The sequence below is a fragment of the Lithobates pipiens genome, unplaced genomic scaffold (genome assembly GCF_037356315.1).
Source record: "Lithobates pipiens isolate NorthernLeopardFrog02 unplaced genomic scaffold, aLitPip1_a1.2 Scaffold_24, whole genome shotgun sequence".
Taxonomy (NCBI): Eukaryota; Metazoa; Chordata; class Amphibia; order Anura; family Ranidae; genus Lithobates; species Lithobates pipiens.
The window spans coordinates 24,729,303-24,754,405 of NW_027507786.1; the positions used below are offsets into that span (position 1 = coordinate 24,729,303).

The 25,103-nt window shown below is 51.8% G+C and overlaps 1 protein-coding gene across 1 annotated transcript in view; it reads left to right on the forward strand.

Moving 5' to 3' along the window:
* OTOG (otogelin) overlaps positions 1-12,131 on the forward strand; it is a 217,270-nt gene extending 205,139 nt beyond the window's left edge. Inside the window, exons 54-56 of the mRNA XM_077453472.1 lie at positions 8,274-8,319; positions 10,123-10,202; positions 11,542-12,131. Of these exons, the coding sequence (XP_077309598.1) occupies positions 8,274-8,319; positions 10,123-10,202; positions 11,542-11,742 (327 nt within the window). The 3' untranslated portion in view covers positions 11,743-12,131. The remainder of the gene's footprint in view (positions 1-8,273; positions 8,320-10,122; positions 10,203-11,541) is intronic.
* The last annotated feature ends 12,972 nt before the right edge of the window (positions 12,132-25,103 follow it).

Here is a 25,103-nt window from a genome sequence, read left to right on the forward strand (position 1 = left end):
GTAACGAAATAACGTCATCACGTTATGTACAATCAGATTTTCCGACAACTTAGTCCAACCGTGTGTATGCAACATCACTTCCGGACCTCTTCTGGAATTAAACCTTCGGAATAACTCCGACAGATTTGGTTGTCGAAATCTCCGACCGCGTGTACAAGGGCTTAGAGAATGTACTTCACCAGTATGACAATGTACAGAATTTCGTGGTTAAAGGCTTGGTCTGCTGAGCCGGCTTATAAAGGACATCTTCTACGTGCCTTTTGATGGTGAACACCTTTTTGGTGAACCTTTGGAAAATATATTCAGGAATACACGGTTGGGGAAAGTACTTATACCCCACAAGAACTGGTGAAGCCTACTACTAGCATGGCTACCACCTCCTTCCACTGACAGTGGCCCTTTCATTTCACTCAGAGTGGGTCCAACCTTTTATCACAAGCCTTGGAACCCTTCAAGCGTACCCAGAAGCCCTCTCCATAGTGAAAGGGCCATCTCAGCGTCCGGAGTAGGACGTCTGTTGGCATTTGTGCCATTATGCTTAGAGACATCCTGGACCTCAAGGCCCAGTCTCTCATTTCCAGGGGCTACAAAATCGAATTTTTGTTCCTCCCCCATCCTCCATTCCTACCTTCTAATCAACCAGCTTCACCTCAAACGCAGGCAGATGTTATCCGCCCTGAATCTACTGCAGGGAGTGATAATCCCACTTCCTGCAGAAGAAAGGTCAAAGGGTTTTACTCCAACCTGTTCATAGTTTGCCTCATTGTGGACCTAAAATCTCTAAACCGATATCTGTGTGTCCCCAAATTCCCCATGAATTCCACAAGGTCTGTTAGGGTTTCACTCAGATTAGTGGAATTTCTGGTATCAATGATGTCTCCCACCTCTCCTGCACACCAACGCTTTCTACACGGTCCGGTGAGAGACTAACATTTAATGTGTTATTCAGGTGTCCTCCACACCAAGAGCCTTCACAGAAGCGCTTGCTTCACTCCTGGCCCTGCTACTATCTTAGGGCATCCATGTCCCGGGGGAACCTACTGTATATCTCCTGCTGCTGAAAGATTGCTCCGCCAGGGTTCTGCTTTTCAAAATTCAAAGGACAATCAAGTTTCATCAAACCTTCTGATAGGCGATGAACTTCCAGGAGCCTGTGCTCCAACCTTTCCATTATCTGGAGTATTTGAGACTGATCTTGGACACAGCCCAGGCAAAATGTTCCTTCCCTAGGTATAGATTGCTTCTCTGAGGTCCAGCTGACCAGTTCTCAGGCCAACCAGGCACCCCATAACCTGCTTCTTTATTAGGGTCCTGGGCCTCATGGTTGCCTCTTTCGAAGCTTGCCTTGTGCTCAGTTACACCATTGCAGAACAATATTCTCACGATTTGGAACAATGCAGATCTTCTCTCTGGATTGCCCACCACTGATGTCCAGCCTTGCATACAACTTCCTGGCATGCAGAAAAGCCTCTGCTCCCAGGTGATGTGCACCGACATAATCAAAGCATGCTACAACCATGAGGTGGCCGCCCTGCCACTGCAAGCAGACTACTGGTAAGGAAAAATGTGGGCGAAAGGCAGCACCCCCATATAATGCAAAAAGGCTTTATTATATCCAAAACATGTAAAAACAATCCATACGGGCAGGGGAACAAGAAGGCAGACGCGTTTCACACGTAAACGGGCTTTATCATTACCATATGGAAATCTCAGTGTTATCTCAATATATATATATATATATATATATATATATTAAACTCAGGCATGTCCAATTCCACACTCGCATCTCATGTATGAAGTTCTCATCATGCACAACCAAATTCAAACAACATTTGACATGATATGAACAGTGCAGTTTTTACACGCATCATTCTAAAAACATAACCCAGTACATAAGCAAACTAAAACCATTTCTAAGCATGACATACATGAAACTGTGGAGGATCGATCATGAGGACATCATGAGGACATCAATGTATACAAAAACACAAATGCCGGTAGAAATAGCGGAGTATGTACGTACAGATATGTCGCCACGGAGTTCACATCAAGCGAGAAGAGCTGTAAATATTATTGACTTCACATGTTGGAATACACGTATGTGCTGTGTGTACATATACTTATCAGTAAAGAGCCATGCCAAGATGAATCAATGGCATTTATCTCTTGTATGCCATGGTCAGTCATAATAATGGGTTCAATCCCATTCAAAGTTTAAACCCTTTGGAATTCTGGTTTGTAAGACAAACATCCAATACACTTCAAGTTTACACAATGTCCCCAAACTGTCCCCTCCACGTCTCGGTGTAATCACCCTTTCCATACCCTGGATTTGTATCACCATTATGTCTGCCAACGTTGGTAGCCTGCTCCTTTTCAGTATCGCCAACGTAGTCATTCAATCGATCGCTCAATCTTCTAGTGGTACCACCAAAATATTCAATATTGCATTCTTTACATGTGATTAAATAAATCCCACGTCTGGTATTGCAATGAATGTACTTCCCAATACTGTAGGATCTGCCACTAACGCTGGAAGAAAATCAATCACCTCTGATTATACGCGGGAATCACGGGCATGTATTGGCTCCACATTTGTAGTTACCAATGAAACCAAGCCATGTCCTATTGGGAGTGCTAGAACTAAAGTCACTGGGTGATAAAACATTGCCCAAGGATGGGGCCCGTCTAGATACCCCTTTTACCTCTTGGATAGAAAGTTGGCATATGTATTATCCTCATACAAAATCGGTAAGTGTCTCTCAATAATCCTCTTGATTTTGCCAAATTTTATACTGTAATGCCACGTACACACGACCGGAATGAACTCTGACGGACTTTTCAATGGAGAACCAACGAAGTTCCACTGAAACGGACTTGCCTACACACGATCACACCAAAGTCCAATCGTTTAATGCGATGACGTACGACGGGACTAGAAAAAGGAAGTTCAATAGCCAGTAGCCAATAGCTGCCCTTGTGTCATTGTTGGTCCGTCGGACCTTCATACTGACGATCGGTTTTCTCGATAGGAACTGGTTCTGGCAGAGTTCCGGTGGAAAGATTTGAAACATGTTCTATTTCTAAAGTCCGTCAGATTTTTCGACAGAAAAGGTCTGATGAAGCCCCACACACGATCGAATTGTTTGAGTTTGCCGTTGAAAAGTCCGGTGGTGTGTACACGGCATAAGGGGTTGAGAACACCGGGACACCGACTGCATGTCTTTTCTGCTTTTGCTATGAATAAGCACTACAGCTAGTGCCAGACGTCAACAATGTTTCCTTGTTCGCTGTGATTGTTGAGCTGTCATGTGATTTTCCAATAAAAGAAAGTGATCTTCTGAAGAGTGCGGCAGTCCAGAGCTTGTTTTTTTCCTTTTCTGCTTTGTATGTTATAACAATCTCTCTCAATGGTATCAGCAATATTAATCGCTCTCTGGATGGTGCCTGGTCCATATCCCCGTGAAGAGAACCCGCTATCCATAAGTAGAGCTGCACAATTTTGGCTAAAGTGAGAGTCACGATTTTTTGCTTAGAATAAAGATCACGATTCTCGCGCTGTAACATCTTTCACATTATACAAAAACAAATTGGGCTAACTTTACTGTTTCGTTTTTTTTTGTGTCTTTTTTTTTTTTCTAAATTGTATTTGAAAAACTGCTGTGCAAATACAGTGTGACATAAAATATTGCAACAACCACCATTTTATTCCATAGGGTCTCTACTAAAATATATATATATATATATATATATATATATATATATTTATTATTCATGTTTGGGGGTTTCAAGTAATTTTCGAGCAGAAAATAATGATTTTTACTTGTAATCAACAATTGTGAGAAAAGGTTTGGTCTTCAAATGGTTAAACTTCCTTCATTTACACGCGGAGTTCTTTCCTTTGATAAAAGAATGAAAAGAGAGCTCTAGCTGTACAGGATACACTATACTGAATATACTGCAGCTAACTGAATCAACTGCCTGCCTGTAGTATATTAGGAACAGTACACCAGTCCAGGAACGCTCTGCAGTGAGATCTAGCTAAACTGTATAATATATATATATATACACAAAGCCTGGAATGTGTGCATATATACTGAATCAACTGTCTGCTCAATCTATCTAAATGCAATGAAATTATGCTCTCTCTCTCTCTCTCTCTCTCTCTCTCCCCGCCACCAACACAATACACACGGCTGACATGTGGGCGGCCTTATATAGTGTGGGGCGTGTACTTAATCCCCTGAGCCATAATTGGTCACAGGCAATTATGGCTCTGTTTGCTTATGGCACTGTGATTGGCCAAAGCATGTGGGTCATAGTGCATGCTTGGCCAATCATCAAGCAGCAAACCACTGCGATGACTCAGTGCATTATGGGCCGTGAGACGCCACTCGAATTTGGCACGAATGGCCCATAATGTTCAATCTTCATCGAACAGCCAATGTTCGAGTTGAACTCAAAGTTCATCCCTAATACAGAAGTACGGATATAGTGATCTCTATGGATATAATGATCTCTATTAGGGATGAGCTGAACACCCCCCAGAACCCCCCCTACCAGAACCTGCGAACAGACCTAAACTTTGTTTGAACTTTAGAACCCAATAAAGTCTATGTGACTCGAAAGTTTAAAATCAAAATTGCTAATTTTAAAGGCTAATATACAAGTTATTGTCCTAAAAAGTGTTTGGGGACCCGGGTCCTGCCCCGGGGGACATGTACCAATGCAAAAAAAAGTTTTAAAAACGTCAGTTTTTTCAGGAGCAGTGATTTTAATAATGAATAAAGTGAAACAATAAAAGTGTAATATTCCTTTAAATTTGGTACCTGGGGGGTGTCTATAGTATGCCTGTGAAGGGGCGCATGTTTCCCGTGCTTAGAACTGTCCCTGCACAAAGTGTCATTTCTGCAGGAAAAAAGTCATTTAAAATCACTTGCGGCTATAATGAATTGTCGGCTCCCGTAATACAGAGAACAGTCATTGAAAGTCATTGATAAAAAACAAAACAAAAAAATGGCGTGGAGTTCCCCCCAAAAATCCATACCAGACCCTTTATCCGAGCACGCAACCTGGCAGGCCACAGGAAAAGAGGGGGGAAGAGAGAGTGCCCCCCCCCCCTGAACCGTACCAGGCCACATGCCCTCAACATTGGGAGGATGCTTTGGGGGTCTGTGACCCCTCAAAGCACCATGTCCCCATGTTGATGGGGACAAGGGCCTCATCCCCCACAACCCTGGCCGGTGGTTGTGGGGGTCTGTGGGCGGGGTGCTTATCAGAATCTGGAAGCCCCCTTTAACAAGGGGACCACCAGGTCCCACCCCCCTCTGTTTGAAATGGTAACGGGTATATTGTACCCCTACCATTTCACAAAGAAATTGTAAAAAATTGTTAAAAAACACACAGACACCGTTGGGAAAAGCCCTTTATTAAAAATAAAAAAGATTCCAGCGGTGGTAATCCACTCTTGCTATCCAGCGTTGGGTGATCTCTTCTCCGGGGTCCAGAGATGGCTGATCTCTTCTCCAGGGTCCAGCAGGGCTGGACTGGGACAAAAATTTGGCCCTGGACTTCATCATGAACGGCCCACTTTAATGTCCCCAACAGCATCCCCCTTACATCAGAGTGTCCCCATCAGCAGCCCCCTTCCCATCAGAGACTCCCCATCAGCAGCCCCCTTCCCATCAGAGAGTCCCCATCAGCAGCCCCCTTCCCATCAGAGAGTCCCCATCAGCAGCCCCCTTCCCATCAGAGAGTCCCCATCAGCAGCCCCCTTCCCATCAGGGAGTCCCCATCAGCAGCCCCCTTCCCATCAGAGAGTAGCCATCAGCAGCCCCCTTCCCATCAGGGAGTCCCCATCAGCAGCCCCCTTCCCATCAGAGAGTAGCCATCAGCAGCCTCCTTCCCATCAGAGTCCCCATCAGCATCCCCCTTCACATCAGAGAGTCCCCACCAGCAGCCCCATTCTCATCAGAGTCCCCACAAGCAGCCCCCTTCACATCAGAGAGTCCCCACCAGCAGCCCCCTTCACATCAGAGAGTCCCCACCAGCAGCCCCCTTCACATCAGAGAGTCCCCACCAGCAGCCCCCTTCACATCAGAGAGTCCCCACCAGCAGCCCCCTTCACATCAGAGAGTCCCCACCAGCAGCCCCCTTCACATCAGAGAGTCCCCACCAGCAGCCCCCTTCTCATCAGAGAGTCCCCACCAGCAGCCCCCTTCACATCAGTGTCTCCATCAGAAGCCCCTTCACATCAGAGTGTCCTCCCTCTCCTCCCCCTCCCACATGTACTCAGTTTTGAAGGCAGCTTCTGTTCCTCTCTCCAGTCATGTGATAACAAGTGATAAGGGGAGAGAGGAAGGAAAGTCTGCCGGCTGTCTATCTCCCCCTGCAGGCTGGAGGGAGCAGAAAGCCTAATGCTCTCCCCAACAAGTGACGGAGCTGCTCCTTCTGCCAGGAGTGAAATCGTGATCACTCACTGTCAGAGAGGAGTGGCTCCAGTACTGCACCTGACCGGCCCACTGAGCCATCGGCCCACCGGGAAACTCCCGGTAGTCCTGATGGCCAGTACATGCCTGGGGTCCAGCGATGGCTGATCTCTTCTCCAGGGTCCAGCGATGGCTGATCTCTTCTCCAGGGTCCAGCGATGGCTGATCTCTTCTCCAGGGTCCAGCGATGACTGATCTCTTCTCTGGGGTCCAGCGATGGGTGATCTCTCCCGATGATGTCCAGCGCATCCTGTCTCCACCGGAGACACCGCGGGAATCCCAGCAGCCTGACAGGTCTTAGCTGAGGAGGAGGGGCCACCTGTCTCCTGACCCGCCCCCTCTGACGCAAGGGGAAACCTGGGCTTCCCCAGTGATGTGCGGGTGACCCCGCCCCCAACTGATGTAACGCAGGCTTCCCCTTGCATCAGAGGGGGCGGGGTCAGGTGACGGGTGGCCCCGTCCTCCTCAGCTAAGACCTGTCAGGCTGCCGGGATTCCCGCGGACATCCCGCTGGACATCCTCGGGAGAGATCACCCATCGCTGGACCCCAGAGAAGAGATTAGCCATCGCTGGATAGCAAGAGTGGATTACCACCGCTGGAATCTTTATTTTTTATTTTTAATAAAGGAATTTTCCCAACGGTGTCTGTGTGTTTTTAAACAATTTTTTACACTTTTGTACCCCCTTACCATTTCAAACAGGGGGGGGGGCCGGGATCTGGTGGTCCCCTTGTTAAAGGGGGCTTCCAGATTCTGATAAGCCCCCCGCCCACAGACCCCCACAACCACCGACCAGGGTTGTGGGGATGAGGCCCTTGTCATAGACCCCCAAAGCATCCTCCCAATGTTGAGGGCATGTGGCCTGGTATGGTTCGGGGGGGGGGGGGGGCTGCTTTCTCGTCTCCCCCTCTTTGCCTGCGGCCTGCCAGATAAAGGGTCTAAGGGGGAACTCCACGCCATTTTTTGTTTTTTTTATCAATGACTTTCAATGAGTGTTCTCTGTATTACGGGAGCCGACAATTCATTATAGCCGTGAGTGATTTTAAATGACTTTTTTTCTGCAGAAATTACACTTTGTGCAGGGACAGTTCTAAGCACGGGAAACATGCGCCCCTTCACAGGCATACTATAGACACCCCCCAGGTATGAAATTGAAAGGAATATTACACTTTTATTGTTTCACTTTAAGCATTATTAAAATCACGGCTCCCGAAAAAACTGCAGTTTTTAAAACTTTTTTTTTTGCATTGATACATGTCCCCTGGGGCAGGACCCGGGTGCCCAAACACTCCCCCGGGGCAGGACCCGGGTGCCCAAACACTCCCCCGGGGCAGGACCCGGGTCCCCAAACACTCCCCCGGGGCAGGACCCGGGTGCCCAAATGCTTTTTATGACAATAACTTGCATATAAGCCTTTAAAATTAGCACTTTAGATTTCTCCCATAGACTTGTACAGGTTGTTCCCCGGCCTTTCGAATTTGCCGTGAACACCCCAAATTGTTCACTGTTCAGCGAACAAGCAAACGGGCAATGTTCAAGTTGAACTCGAAGCTCATTCCTAATCTCTATGGATATAGCGATCTCTATGGATATAGCGATCTCTATGGATATAGCGATCTCTATGTATATAGCGATCCCATCAGATAGGGATTCAGAGTAACTCATAATGGATGGGTTAGGAGTAAGAAGATGAATCCTGATTGGCTGTGATAAATGTGTGAAAGAATTGGTGAATATTGTTTGATTGGCAGAAATGATTTCCTGAGATATTTCTCTCGTCCTCTAGATGGGCGGATATGTCGTTTCCTTCCTGGAGGGATGCTGCAAAACATGTAAGTAAATGGTCAGCTATGGCGCTGTCATAGGAGGAGCGCAGAACATTTCCCTCCACAATGGCTGGAAGGGATCTGTACCGGGCCGGGAATAACTTCCGCATTATAATATATATATCACAAATGTTAGTAAAAATAATTAGCAGTCCAATCACTGATCAAATTACTAAAACAGCGCTAGCTGATCATAGTCCCATATCAGTCCTGTGTAATCATCATTACACAATGCAGATGAAATGTGATGTAGGGATCGATGGATAGGAGAGTTCATGCCGGAAGATGGTTCTAGATGTAGACTAGAGGTAAAGCCAGAGCAGTGCACCTGTCACCAGAAATGCAGATCACCCTCTGGGGGGCACACTCCCTCTAGGGGGCACACTCCCTCTAGGGGGGCACACTACCTCTAGGGGGCACACTACCTCTAGGGGGCACACTACCTCTGGGGGACACACTCCCTCTGGGGGGCACACTCACCAGATTCTTCTGGGTAAATGGGCATTTAATCAAATCAATCGTTCCAAAAACCTCTTCCTATTTCCTCATCAGCATCAAACATCTCCAGGCGTGCCGAGGGGTTCCCAGGTATTGTCATATAATGCAACCAAATCCAAATACAGTATAATACCGTCTATTTAAGAAACCCCCCCCCCCCCCTCATACACAAGGTCCCCTTTAAAAACTCGCATTACGCCGCCGTCCAGTACGGGTCTGATATATATATATATATATATATATATAGTCCAGCCTACGTTCTGATCCCAGAGGTCGGACACACAGTCAGAATTCCTTCAATTTACAGACAATTTGTAAAACTGGCGATTTCTTCCACTAAACACGACAATGTCTTTCCTGGAATCTAGAGCCAAAGGTGGAGGGCTGATAGCCCTGTTCCCTCATATGGAGTCCACAAAAACCATCACTGACATAGCAGACTACCAGTCCAGCTCGGGGCCAGGAAGTGTCAGCTCTCAGGGCCAGGAAGTGTCAGCTCTCGGGCCAGGAAGTGTTAGCTCACGGGGGCCAGGAAGTGTTAGCTCTTGGGGGCCAGGAAGTGTCAGCTCTCTGGGCCAGGAAGTGTCAGCTCTCTGGGCCAGGAAGTGTCAGCTCTCGGGGCCAGGAATAGTCAGCTCTCGGGGCCAGGAATAGTCAGCTCTCGGGGGCCAGGAATAGTCAGCTCTCGGGGGCCAGGAAGTGTCCGCTTTCGGGTCCAGGAAGTGTCAGCTCTCGGGGCCAGGAAGTGTCAGCTCTCGGGGCCAGGAAATGTCAGCTCCCAGGGGGCCAGGATGTGTCAGCTCCCAGGGGGCCAGGATGTGTCAGCTCCCAGGGGGCCAGGATGTGTCAGCTCCCAGGGGGCCAGGATGTGTCAGCTCCCAGGGGGCCAGGATGTGTCAGCTCTCGGGGCCAGGATGTGTCAGCTTTTGGCCCAGGAAGAGTCAGCTCTCGGGGGCCAGGAAGTGTCAGCTCTCGGGCCCAGAAAGAGTCAGCTCTCGGGGCCAGGAAGTGTCAGCTCTCGGGGCCAGGAAGTGTCAGCTCTCAGGGGGCCAGGATGTGTCAGCTTTTGGCCCAGGAAGAGTCAGCTCTCGGGCCCAGGAAGATTCAGCTCTCGGGCCCAGGAAGATTCAGCTCTCGGGCCCAGGAAGATTCAGCTCTCGGGCCCAGGAAGAGTCAGCTCTCGGGGGCCAGGAAGAGTCAGCTCTCGGGGGCCAGGAAGAGTCAGCTCTCGGGCCCAGGAAGAGTCAGCTCTCGGGGCCAGGAAGTGTCAGCTCTTGGGGCCAGTCCTGAGTAGGATTTTGTGTGTTTCAGGTAAAGAAGATGGAAAGTTCTGTAAGCGGGTGACGGTCCGGATGACGATCAGGAAGAACGATTGTAGAAGTAACACCCCAGTAAGTACATTGTGAGCTCAGCCCATGAAAGGACTGTCTGTCACCCCACCCTCACTCTTCACACTTTTCCTGATCCAGACCACACTGTGTCCTCACATCACTGCCGGTGTTCTGACACGAAGTGTCCGGTCATCAGATAGTGTCGGATAGTGTCCGGCCCGTATTGCGCAGGCGCAGCGCTTGTGCAGTACGGAGGACAAGGAGACTCCGAAAGTCTCAGAAGAGTCCAGGTTGAAGGCCCACCATCCAAGTGGACATACAGTTGCTCATAGTAACAGGGCTGCTCGCCACACTTCGGGCACGGCCTCGCTTCGCTCAGCAATTTTCTATTCTAACTCTATGTCCACTTGGATGGTGGGGCTTGAACGTGGACTCACAGCGCAGGCGCCGTTCATCTTCGGAGATGTTCGGCTTCTTGTACAAAGTGGATGCTATGTTATGGGGGACACTATCTGATCGGACACCAAGAAACACTTTCAGCAGTTCCGGAACTCAGCGAGGGCACTGGGGCTTGGTGGCAGTTTCGGGGGTTCGGCTCGGTGGTGGTTTCGGGGCTCACTGAGGGTACTGTGGTTTGGTGACGGTTATGTGGCTCGGTTCAGTGAGGGTACCGGGGCTCGGCGAGGATTCTGTGGCTCAGCGAGGGTCCCTGGGCTCGGCGAGGGTACCGGGGTTCAGTGAGGGTTCTGTGGCTCTGTGAAGGTTCTGTGGCTCGGTGAGGGTACCTGGGCTCAGTGTGGGTTCTGTGGCTCAGCAACGTTTTTTTCATGTCTCAGTGAGGGTTCTGTGGCTCTGCTCAGTGAGGGTACCCGGGCTCGGTGAGGCTTCTGTGGCCAGTGAGGGTCCAAGGGCTCGGTGAGGGTCCAGGGGCTTGGTGAGGATACTGGGGTTCAGTGAAGGTTCTGTGGCTTAGTGAGGGTCCAGGGACTCGGTGAGGGTTCCATGGCTCGATGAGGGTACCAGGGTTTCGGTGAGTGACGGGGCTCAGTGAGGGTTCTGTGGGTGGCTCAGTGAGTGTACTGAGGTTTGTTGAGGGTTCAGTGGCTCAGTGAGGGTCCAGGGGCTCAGTGACGATTCCGTGGCTCAGTGAGGGTATTGGGGTTTGGTGAGGGTTCCATGGTTCAGTGAGGGTCCAGGGGTTCAGTGACGGTTCCTTGGCTCGGTGATGGTCCAGGGGCTTGGCGACGGTTCCTTGACTCGGTGAGGTTTCCGTGGCTCGGTGAGTGTTCTGAGGCTCTGCGAGGGTCCAGGGGGTTGGTGAGGGTCCAGGGGCTCGTGGTGAAGCTGACAGTCTTGGTGAATAGCCTTGTTGTTGACCTGGCTCCGCTCTTCTCCGCAGGTGAACATCGTGTCATGTGACGGGAAGTGCCCCTCCGCCAGCATCTACAACTACAACATCAATACCTACGCCCGCTTCTGCAAGTGCTGCCGGGAGCTCGGCCTCCAGCGGCGGGTCGTTCAGCTATATTGCACCGGAAACTCCACTTGGGTCAATTATTCCATCCAAGAACCGACAGACTGTTCCTGCCAGTGGTCCTAAATCCCATGGACAGCGAGTGAGGGGGAGACCCGGGATCAGGTGGAGGGTGGTGGGCTTGTAGTCTGGTCCACCTCGTCAGAACGGTTTCCCAGGAAAAGTGCCAATCTTCTGAATGACTATTTATCGCATGAACTTGCAGCCAGGCAGACGCCGCCGCACTTCGCTTTCCTTCCACTCCTTAGTCCTAGAATCCAATGACAGCGCCCCCTCCCCCCGAGAACTGGAAATGGTGTGTCTGTGTGCGTCCGCTCGCCATGTGTCACCTCTGTGCCAACCACCCTCCACTCACTTCAATGCAGCCAATGGAAAGCCATGCGGGAAAGCTGCGGAGAGGACAAGCTTCCAGGTTACCCATCCTCCGCTAAAATCATAATGACCCCCCCCCCCCCCCCCCCACTGTCCCCCCCATCTGCACCTCTCCTCTGTAATGACCCATTTCACCATCGGGTGGCGCTGTCACTCAGCACTGCTGTATAATGTGACCCACAGAACTTACACTCTAACCCCCACTCTGGACTCTGTAAGTTATTGTCTGTAGTCTGCCATCGCAATGCACATGTTGGAAGTAAATTGTATGATTGATGAGATGATTGGTCCAAAGAGTCTCACCTGAACCTCCTATCATAGAGGGATGGAGATCACCTGGAGACCGCACATGGGGAGGGGGAGTCTGGGACGGTGTCGGAGATCACACACGTGGGAGGGGGAGTCTGGGACGGTGTCGGAGATCACACATGGGGAGGGCGGAGTCTGGGACGTGTCGGAGATCACACACAGGGAGGGCGGAGTCTGGGACGGTGTCGGACATCACACACAGGAAGGGCGGAGTCTGGGACGGTGCCGGAGATCTAACACGGGGAGTCTGGGACGGTGTCGGAGATCACACACGGGGAGGGAGGCGTCTGAGACGGTGTCGGAGATCACACACGGGGAGGGCGGAGTCTGGGACGGGGTCGGAGATCACACACCGGGGAGGGGGAGTCTGGGACGGTGTCGGAGATCACACACGGGGAGGGGGAGTCTGGGACGGTGTCGGAGATCACACACGGGGGAGGGGGAGTCTGGGACGGTGCCGGAGATCACACACGGGGAGGGGGAGTCTTGGACGGTGTCGGAGATCACACACGGGAGAGGGGGACTCTGGGATGGTGCCGGAGATCACACACGGGGAGGGGGAGTCTGGGACGGTGTCGGAGATCACACACGGGGGAGGGGGAGTCTGGGACGGTGCCGGAGATCACACACGGGGAGGGGGAGTCTTGGACGGTGTCGGAGATCACACACGGGAGAGGGGGACTCTGGGACGGTGTCGGAGATCACACACAGGGAGGGGGAGTCTGGGACGGTGTCGGAGATCACACACGGGGAGGGGTAGTCTGGGACGGTGTCGGAGATCACACACGGGGAGGGAGGCGTCTGAGACGGTGTCGGAGATCACACACGGGGAGGGCGGAGTGTGGGGCGGTGTCGGAGATCACACACGGGGGAGGGGGAGTCTGGGACGGTGCCGGAGATCACACACGGGGAGGGGGAGTCTTGGACGGTGTCGGAGATCACACACGGGAGAGGGGGACTCTGGGACGGTGTCGGAGATCACACACAGGGAGGGGGAGTCTGGGACGGTGTCGGAGATCACACACGGGGAGGGGTAGTCTGGGACGGTGTCGGAGATCACACACGGGGAGGGAGGCGTCTGAGACGGTGTCGGAGATCACACACGGGGAGGGCGGAGTGTGGGGCGGTGTCGGAGATCACACACGGGGGAGGGGGAGTCTGGGACGGTGCCGGAGATCACACACGGGGAGGGCGGAGTCTGGGACGGTGTTGGAGATCACACACGGGGAGGGGTAGTCTGGGACGGTGTCGGAGATCACACGGGGAGGGAGGCGTCTGGGACGGTGTCGGAGATCACACACAGGGAGGGGGAGTCTGGGACGGTGTCGGAGATCACACACAGGGAGGGGGAGTCTGGGACGGTGTCGGAGATCACACACGGGGGAGTCTGGGACGGTGCCGGAGATCACACACGGGGAGGGGGAGTCTTGGACGGTGACGGAGATCACACACGGGAGGAGGACTCTGGGACGGTGTCGGAGATCACACATGGGGAGGGCGGAGTCTGGGACGGTGTCGGAGATCACACACAGGGAGGGGGAGTCTGGGACGGTGTCGGAGATCACACACAGGGAGGGGTAGTCTGGGACGGTGTCGGAGATCACACACGGGGGAGTCTGGGACGGTGCCGGAGATCACACACGGGGAGGGGGAGTCTTGGACGGTGACGGAGATCACACACGGGAGGAGGACTCTGGGACGGTGTCGGAGATCACACATGGGGAGGGCGGAGTCTGGGACGGTGTCGGAGATCACACATGGGGAGGGCGGAGTCTGGGACGGTGTCGGAGATCACACACGGGGAGGGGGAGTCTTGGACGGTGACGGAGATCACACACGGGAGGAGGACTCTGGGACGGTGTCGGAGATCACACATGGGGAGGGCGGAGTCTGGGACGGTGTCGGAGATCACACATGGGGAGGGCGGAGTCTGGGACGGTGTCGGAGATCACACACGGGGAGGGAGGAGTCTGGAACGGTGTCGGAGATCACACACGGGGGAGGGAGGAGTCTGGGACGGTGTCGGAGTTTACACACGGGGGAGGGAGAAGTCTGGGATTGTGCCGGAGATCACACACGGGGTAGGGAGGAGTCTGGGACGATGTCGGAGATCACACACAGGGAGGGCGGAGTCTGGGACGCTGCCGGAGATGACACACGGGGAGGGCGGAGTCTGGGACGGTGTCGGAGATCACACACGGGGAGGGAGGAGTCTGGGACGGTGTCAGAGATAACACACAGGGAGGGCAGAGTCTGGGACGGTGTCGGAGATAACACACAGGGAGGGCAGAGTCTGGGACGGTGTCGGAGATCACACACGGGGAGGGAGGAGTCTGGGATGGTGTCGGAGATAACACAGGGAGGGCGGAGTCTGGAACAGTGTCAGAGATGACACACAGGGAGGGCGGAGTCTGGGACGGTGTCGGAGATAACACACAGGGGAGGGCAGAGTCTGGGACGGTGTCGGAGATAACACACGGGGAGGGCGGAGTCTGGGACGGTGTCGGAGATAACACACGGGGAGGGCGGAGTCTGGGACGGTGTCGGAGATAACACACGGGGAGGGCGGAGTCTGGGACGGTGTCGGAGATAACACACGGGGGAGGTCGGAGATCACACACAGGGAGGGCGGAGTCTTAAACGGTGCCAGAGATCACACACAGGGGAGGGCGGAGTCTGGGACAGTGTCAGAGATCACACATGGGGAGGGCGGAGTTTTGAACGGTGCCGGAGATCACACATGGGGGAGGGGGAGTCTGGGACAGTGCCGGAGATCACACATGGGGGAGGAGGAGTCTGGGACGGTGCCGGAGATCACACATGGGGAGGGGGAGTCTGGGACGGTGTCGGAGATCACACATGGGGAGGGGGAGTCTGGGACGGTGCCGGAGATCACACATGGGGAGGGGGAGTCTGGGAAGGTGTCGGAGATCACACATGGGGAGGGGGAGTCTGGGATGGTGTCGGAGATCACACATGGGGAGGGGGAGTCTGGGATGGTGTCGGAGATCACACATGGGGGAGGGGGAGTCTGGGACGGTGCCGGAGATCACACATGGGGGAGGGGGAGTCTGGGACGGTGTCGGAGATCACACATGGGGGAGGGGGAGTCTGGGACGGTGTCGGAGATCACACATGGGGGAGGGGGAGTCTGGGACGGTGTCGGAGATCACACATGGGGGAGGGGGAGTCTGGGACGGTGTCGGAGATCACACATGGGGGAGGGGGAGTCTGGGACGGTGTCGGAGATCACACACGGGGAGGGGGAGTCTGGGACGGTGTCGGAGATCACACATGGGGGAGGGGGAGTCTGGGACGGTGCCGGAGATCACACATGGGGGAGGGGGAGTCTGGGACGGTGTCGGAGATCACACATGGGGGAGGGGGAGTCTGGGACGGTGTCGGAGATCACACATGGGGGAGGGGGAGTCTGGGACGGTGTCGGAGATCACACATGGGGGAGGGGGAGTCTCTAGGAAGATTGGCTTTAACACTTTTAGACCATTTTTTGGAATGTTTGAATTGTCTGGATAGGCAATCGGCTTCCAAGTTCTGATGGCCTGGAAGATATGTCCCCTAATCTGTAAGATATTTCTCTGCCAATGTCATGATTGGCTCCACCTCTCTCAAAGGGGATTGGCTGTGCGTCCCGCCTTGTCCAAACGGAGCAAAACTGGGTGACCCTCTATGTGAGGCAGCAAGGTGGCCATGAAGGCTCCTCGAAGTTCCTGAATGTTGGAAATTCCCATCCGCCCCGGAGCTTGTGTTGGTTGCATTTGCTGCCCCACCCTGCCGTGGTGACCATTGATCCATGGCAGCGGCCCTAATGGATGATCCTTCATTTGTGTTTCCTGTCCGCCACCAGAGGGCCATCCTGATTGGCTGGGCTAGATGGACCTTCTTCCACTGTATCAACTGTTCTGTGCTGGGACCAATCCTATTTAATTTGTACATAAATGACCTGGAGGAGGGGGATGGGGGAAACAGTCCAATCTCTGTATTTGCGGACAATACTAAGCTAAGCAGGGCAATAACTTCTCCGCAGGATGTGGAAACCTTGCAAGAAGATCTGAACAAATGAATGGGGGAGGGGCAACTACATGGGAAATGAGGTTCAATGTAGAAAAATGTAAAATAATGGATTTGGGGGGGAAAAAATCTGAATGCAATCTATAGACTGGGGGGAGAACCTCTGGGGGGATCTAGGATGGAGAAGGACCTGGGGGGGGGGAACCTCTGGGGGGATCTAGGATGGAGAAGGACCTAGGGGGAGGGGAACCTCTGGGGGGATCTAGGATGGAGAAGGACCTGGGGGTCCTAGTAGATGATGGGCTCAGCAATGCCAAGCTGCTGCTAACAAAGCAAACAGAATATTGGCATTAAAAAGGGATCAACTCCAGAGATAAAAGGATAATTCTCCCCTCTACAAGACTCTGGTCCGGCCGCACCTGGAGTATACTGTCCAGTTCTGGGCACCAGTCCTCAGGAAGGATGTACTGGAAATGGAGCGACTACAAAGAAGGGCAACAAAGCTAATAAAGGGTCTGGAGGATATTAGTTATGAGGAAAGGTTGTGAGCTCTGAACTTATTCTCTCTGGAGAAGAGACGCCTGAGAGGGGATATGATTTCTTTATATAAATACCGGACTGGTGACCCCACAATATATAAATACCGGACTGGTGACCCCACAATATATAAATACCGGACTGGTGACCCCACAATATACAAATACTGGACTGGTGACCCCACAATATATAAATACTGGTCTGGTGACCCCACAATATATAAATACCGGACTGGTGACCCCACAGTATATAAATACCGGACTGGTGACCCCACAGTATATAAATACCGGACTGGTGACCCCACAATATATAAATACCGGACTGGTGACCCCACAATATATAAATACCGGACTGGTGACCCCACAATATATAAATACTGGACTGGTGACCCCACAATATATAAATACCAGACTGGTGACCCCCAATATATAAATCCTGGACTTGTGACCCCACAATATATAAATACCGGACTGGTGACCCCACAATATATAAATACTGGACTGGTGACCCCACAATATATAAATACCAGACTGGTGACCCCCAATATATAAATATTGGACTTATGACCCCACAATATATAAATACCGGACTGGTGACCCCACAATTTATAAATACCGGACTGGTGACCCCACAATATATAAATACCGGACTGGTGACCCCACAATTTATAAATACCGGACTGGTGACCCCACAGTATATAAATACCGGACTGGTGACCCCACAATATATAAATACCGGACTGGTGACCCCACAATATATAAATCCTGGACTTGTGACCCCACAATATATAAATACCGGACTGGTGACCCCATAATATATAAATCCTGGACTTGTGACCCCACAATATATAAATACAGGACTGGTGACCCCACAATTTATAAATACCGGACTTGTGACCCCACAATATATAAATACCCAACTGGTGACCCCACAATATATAAATACCCAACTGGTGACCGCACATAGGGAGAAAATGGACGACCACAACATACATGATATACAATGTAACACTGACATATAATCACACAACATACATGATATCCAATGTAATCGCACACAGGGGCGGATCCAGAGTCTGGTCTCGGGAGGGGCACTGCCAATTTGTCGGGGAATGTCTGGTGTTGGCGCTTCGATCATCACAGCGCCATGGTTGTTATGGTGTCAGAATGATTGAAGCGCATTATTTTTAGTATTACATTTTTAATACAAAGTAGCGCCGGTATTCCTGAAGAGTACTCGCTATGTCTGTAAAAAAAATCTTTTTTCCCAAGACTATAGTTCAGTTTTGGGGTTAATTCCACTAAATTATGGTTTTGGCATCAGTTTGGCCGGACTGTATTGTGTTCTGCCTGGTCATAGGTGGAGGTAGCACCTTTGACAGGCATTGGAACGCAGTCTGGTTGCACGCATTGGGTACCAATCTCTCTCTCTGGGGGCCAATCAGTGGGCACGTTGTCTCGATGTGTATTCCGGGAGAGGGTACGTAGGGTGCTGAAGTCACGTGGTTGGGGGTTCCGGTCCAGAAGTATGTTCTGACTCCATGGTCCTCCTAACCAGCCCCCGGAGGCCCTCATGGCCTGGGGTGCGGATCCATCCGTTTCCGAGCCTCAGAACTGGCTACTCCGAGGCGCAGTAACTGGAAGGAGGATTCTAAAGTGTTCCGGTGCCGTCTCGGGTTTGGAGAGGCCCAGCGGCTCTACACGTGACCAGGGGAGGACTCTTTCGGTAAGAGAGCCACACATGAGGCTGGCTGCTCGGTAAGAGCCTGGAAGCTGAGCTGCCATGGACATTGATTGAATCCACAATACTTACAGTATTGCCGGACCGGCTGAAAGATTCTGGTACAGTAAGAAAAGTTCCTACTTCTATCCTTCCAGTTGTAACCAAGTTTCCAACCAAGTCTGTGTGAGAGACATTGAAGAGCTGGAATTAGTTGTTGGCGGCTAAACCCAAAAATAAAGGATTTATCCAACAGTTAAAGAATCCAGTTGTGAGCGGCTGTTCCCTGGACTGTGTACAGAGAGAGACTTTTATTGAAGTCGGCAGTTCCAAGTACCTGAGCTAAACTTTACCCCGATACCCCGATACCCTCTACTCCCAACTTAGAGACTGAGTTTGTTCTGTTTTATGCAAAATAAAAATCCTAACAAGGAATTCAAGTGTCGGCCTCTACAGTTACTGGGTTATCAACCCTGGGAACCCCTAGACAAGGACAATGAGTATGAAACCCTGGGAACCCCTAGACAAGGCCAATGAGTATGAAACCCTGGGAACCCCTAGACAATGACAACGAGTACGAAACCCTGGGAACCCCTAGACAATGACAACGAGTATAAAACCCTGGGAACCCCTAGACAATGACAACGAGTATGAAACCCTGGGAACCCCTAGACAAGGACAACGAGTACGAAACCCTGGGAACCCCTAGACAAGGACAATGAGTATGAAACCCTGGGAACCCCTAGACAAGGCCAATGAGTATGAAACCCTGGGAACCCCTAGACAAGGCCAATGAGTATGAAACCCTGGGAACCCCTAGACAATGACAACGAGTATGAAACCCTGGGAACCCCTAGACAATGACAACGAGTACGAAACCCTGGGAACCCCTAGACAATGACAACGAGTATGAAACCCTGGGAACCCCTAGACAATGACAACGAGTGTGAAACCCTGGGAACCCCTAGACAATGACAACGAGTATGAAACCCTGGGAACCCCTAGACAAGGACAACGAGTACGAAACCCTGGGAACCCCTAGACAATGACAACGAGTATGAAACCCTGGGAACCCCTAGACAAGGACAACGAGTACGAAACCCTGGGAACCCCTAGACAATGACAACGAGTACGAAACCCTGGGAACCCCTAGACAAGGACAACGAGTACGAAACCCTGGGAATCCCTAGACAAGGACAACGAGTACAAAACCCTGGGAATCCCTAGACAAGGACAACGAGTACAAAACCCTGGGAATCCCTAGACAAGGACAACGAGTACGAAACCCTGGGAATCCCTAGACAAGGACAACGAGTACAAAACCCTGGGAATCCCTAGACAAGGACAACGAGTACGAAGCCCTGGGAACCCCTAGACAAGGACAATGAGTACGAAACCCTGGGAACCCCTAGACAAGGACAACGAGTACGAAGCCCTGGGAACCCCTAGACAATGACAACGAGTATGAAGCCCTGGGAACCCCTAGACAAGGACAACGAGTACAAAACCCTGGGAACCCCTAGACAAGGACAACGAGTACGAAACCCTGGGAATCCCTAGACAAGGACAACGAGTACGAAACCCTGGGAATCCCTAAACAAGGACGAGTATGAAACCCTGGGAACCCCTAGACAAGGACAACGAGTACAAAACCCTGGGAATCCCTAGACAAGGACAACGAGTACGAAGCCCTGGGAATCCCTAGACAAGGACAACGAGTACGAAACCCTGGGAACCCCTAGACAATGACAACGAGTACGAAACCCTGGGAACCCCTAGACAAGGACAACGAGTACGAAACCCTGGGAATCCCTAGACAAGGACAACGAGTACAAAACCCTGGGAATCCCTAGACAAGGACAACGAGTACAAAACCCTGGGAATCCCTAGACAAGGACAACGAGTACGAAACCCTGGGAATCCCTAGACAAGGACAACGAGTACAAAACCCTGGGAATCCCTAGACAAGGACAACGAGTACGAAGCCCTGGGAACCCCTAGACAAGGACAATGAGTACGAAACCCTGGGAACCCCTAGACAAGGACAACGAGTACGAAGCCCTGGGAACCCCTAGACAATGACAACGAGTATGAAGCCCTGGGAACCCCTAGACAAGGACAACGAGTACAAAACCCTGGGAACCCCTAGACAAGGACAACGAGTACGAAACCCTGGGAATCCCTAGACAAGGACAACGAGTACGAAACCCTGGGAATCCCTAAACAAGGACGAGTACGAAACCCTGGGAACCCCTAGACAAGGACAACGAGTACAAAACCCTGGGAATCCCTAGACAAGGACAACGAGTACGAAGCCCTGGGAATCCCTAGACAAGGACAACGAGTACGAAACCCTGGGAACCCCTAGACAATGACAACGAGTATGAAACCCTGGGAACCCCTAGACAAGGACAACGAGTGCGAACCCTGGGAATCCCTAGACAAGGACAACGAGTACGAAGCCCTGGGAACCCCTAGACAAGGACAATGAGTACGAAACCCTGGGAACCCCTAGACAAGGACAACGAGTGCGAACCCTGGGAATCCCTAGACAAGGACAACGAGTACGAAGCCCTGGGAACCCCTAGACAAGGACAATGAGTACGAAACCCTGGGAACCCCTAGACAAGGACAACGAGTACGAAGCCCTGGGAACCCCTAGACAATGACAATGAGTACGAAGCCCTGGGAACCCTTAGACAAGGACAACGAGTACAAAACCCTGGGAATCCCTAGACAAGGACAACGAGTACGAAACCCTGGGAACCCCTAGACAAGGACAACGAGTACAAAACCCTGGGAACCCCTAGACAAGGACAACAAGTAGGAAACCCTGGGAACCCCTAGACAATGACAACGAGTACGAAACCCTGGGAACCCCTAGACCAGGACAAGGAGTACGAAACCCTGGGAACCCCTAGACAAGGACAACGAGTACAAAACCCTGGGAACCCCTAGACAAGGACAACGAGTACAAAACCCTGGGAACCCCTAGACAAGGACAACGAGAAACGAAACCCTGGGAACCCCTAGACAAGGACAACGAGTACGAAAACCTGGGAACCCCTAGACAAGGACAACAAGTACAAAACCCTGGGAACCCCTAGACAAGGACAACGAGTACGAAACCCTGGGAACCCCTAGACCAGGACAACGAGTATGAAACCCTGGGAACCCCTAGACAAGGACAACGAGTACGAAACCCTGGGAACCCCTAGACAAGGACAACCAGTACGAAACCCTGGGAACCCCTAAACAAGGACAACGAGTACGAAACCCTGGGAACCCCTTGACAAGGACAACGAGTGCGAAACCCTGGGAATCCCTAGACAAGGACAACGAGTACGAAACCCTGGGAACCCCTAGACAAGGACAACGAGTACGAAACCCTGGGAATCCCTAGACAAGGACAACGAGTACGAAACCCTGGGAATCCCTAGACAAGGACAACGAGTACGAAACCCTGGGAACCCCTAGACAATGACAACGAGTACGAAACCCTGGGAACCCCTAGACAAGGACAACGAGTGCGAAACCCTGGGAATCCCTAGACAAGGACAACGAGTACGAAGCCCTGGGAACCCCTAGACAAGGACAATGAGTACGAAACCCTGGGAACCCCTAGACAAGGACAACGAGTACGAAGCCCTGGGAACCCCTAGACAATGACAACGAGTATGAAGCCCTGGGAACCCCTAGACAAGGACAACGAGTACAAAACCCTGGGAACCCCTAGACAAGGACAACGAGTACGAAACCCTGGGAATCCCTAGACAAGGACAACGAGTACGAAACCCTGGGAACCCCTAGACAATGACAACGAGTATGAAACCCTGGGAACCCCTAGACAATGACAACGAGTACGAAACCCTGGGAACCCCTAGACAATGACAACGAGTATGAAACCCTGGGAACCCCTAGACAATGACAACGAGTATGAAACCCTGGGAACCCCTAGACAATGACAACGAGTACGAAACCCTGGGAACCCCTAGACAATGACAACGAGTATGAAACCCTGGGAACCCCTAGACAATGACAACGAGTACGAAACCCTGGGAACCCCTAGACAATGACAACGAGTATGAAACCCTGGGAACCCCTAGACAAGGACAACGAGTACGAAACCCTGGGAACCCCTAGACAAGGACAATGAGTGCGAAACCCTGGGAACCCCTAGACAAGGACAACGAGTACAAAACCCAGGGAACCCCTAGACAAGGACAACGAGTGCGAAGCCCTGGGAACCCCTAGACAAGGACAACAACTACGAAGCCCTGGGAACCCCTAGACAAGGACAACAAGTAGGAAACCCTGGGAACCCCTAGACAATGACAACGAGTGCGAAACCCTGGGAATCCCTAGACAAGGACAACGAGTACGAAGCCCTGGGAACCCCTAGACAAGGACAATGAGTACGAAACCCTGGGAACCCCTAGACAATGACAACGAGTATGAAACCCTGGGAACCCCTAGACAAGGACAACGAGTACGAAACCCTGGGAACCCCTAGACAATGACAACGAGTATGAAACCCTGGGAACCCCTAGACAAGGACAACGAGTACGAAACCCTGGGAACCCCTAGACAATGACAACGAGTATGAAACCCTGGGAACCCCTAGACAATGACAACGAGTATGAAACCCTGGGAACCCCTAGACAATGACAACGAGTACGAAACCCTGGGAACCCCTAGACAATGACAACGAGTATGAAACCCTGGGAACCCCTAGACAATGACAACGAGTACGAAACCCTGGGAACCCCTAGACAATGACAACGAGTATGAAACCCTGGGAACCCCTAGACAAGGACAACGAGTACGAAACCCTGGGAACCCCTAGACAAGGACAATGAGTGCGAAACCCTGGGAACCCCTAGACAAGGACAACGAGTACAAAACCCAGGGAACCCCTAGACAAGGACAACGAGTGCGAAGCCCTGGGAACCCCTAGACAAGGACAACAACTACGAAGCCCTGGGAACCCCTAGACAAGGACAACAAGTAGGAAACCCTGGGAACCCCTAGACAATGACAACGAGTGCGAAACCCTGGGAACCCCTAGACAATGACAACGAGTATGAAGCCCTGGGAACCCCTAGACAAGGACAACGAGTACAAAACCCTGGGAACCCCTAGACAAGGACAACGAGTACGAAACCCTGGGAATCCCTAGACAAGGACAACGAGTACGAAACCCTGGGAATCCCTAAACAAGGACGAGTATGAAACCCTGGGAACCCCTAGACAAGGACAACGAGTACAAAACCCTGGGAATCCCTAGACAAGGACAACGAGTACGAAGCCCTGGGAATCCCTAGACAAGGACAACGAGTACGAAACCCTGGGAACCCCTAGACAATGACAACGAGTACGAAACCCTGGGAACCCCTAGACAAGGACAACGAGTACGAAACCCTGGGAATCCCTAGACAAGGACAACGAGTACAAAACCCTGGGAATCCCTAGACAAGGACAACGAGTACAAAACCCTGGGAATCCCTAGACAAGGACAACGAGTACGAAACCCTGGGAATCCCTAGACAAGGACAACGAGTACAAAACCCTGGGAATCCCTAGACAAGGACAACGAGTACGAAGCCCTGGGAACCCCTAGACAAGGACAATGAGTACGAAACCCTGGGAACCCCTAGACAAGGACAACGAGTACGAAGCCCTGGGAACCCCTAGACAATGACAACGAGTATGAAGCCCTGGGAACCCCTAGACAAGGACAACGAGTACAAAACCCTGGGAACCCCTAGACAAGGACAACGAGTACGAAACCCTGGGAATCCCTAGACAAGGACAACGAGTACGAAACCCTGGGAATCCCTAAACAAGGACGAGTACGAAACCCTGGGAACCCCTAGACAAGGACAACGAGTACAAAACCCTGGGAATCCCTAGACAAGGACAACGAGTACGAAGCCCTGGGAATCCCTAGACAAGGACAACGAGTACGAAACCCTGGGAACCCCTAGACAATGACAACGAGTACGAAACCCTGGGAACCCCTAGACAAGGACAACGAGTGCGAACCCTGGGAATCCCTAGACAAGGACAACGAGTACGAAGCCCTGGGAACCCCTAGACAAGGACAATGAGTACGAAACCCTGGGAACCCCTAGACAAGGACAACGAGTGCGAACCCTGGGAATCTCTAGACAAGGACAACGAGTACGAAGCCCTGGGAACCCCTAGACAAGGACAATGAGTACGAAACCCTGGGAACCCCTAGACAAGGACAACGAGTACGAAGCCCTGGGAACCCCTAGACAATGACAATGAGTACGAAGCCCTGGGAACCCCTAGACAAGGACAACGAGTACGAAACCCTGGGAATCCCTAGACAAGGACAACGAGTACGAAACCCTGGGAATCCCTAAACAAGGACGAGTACGAAACCCTGGTAACCCCTAGACAAGGACAACGAGTACAAAACCCTGGGAATCCCT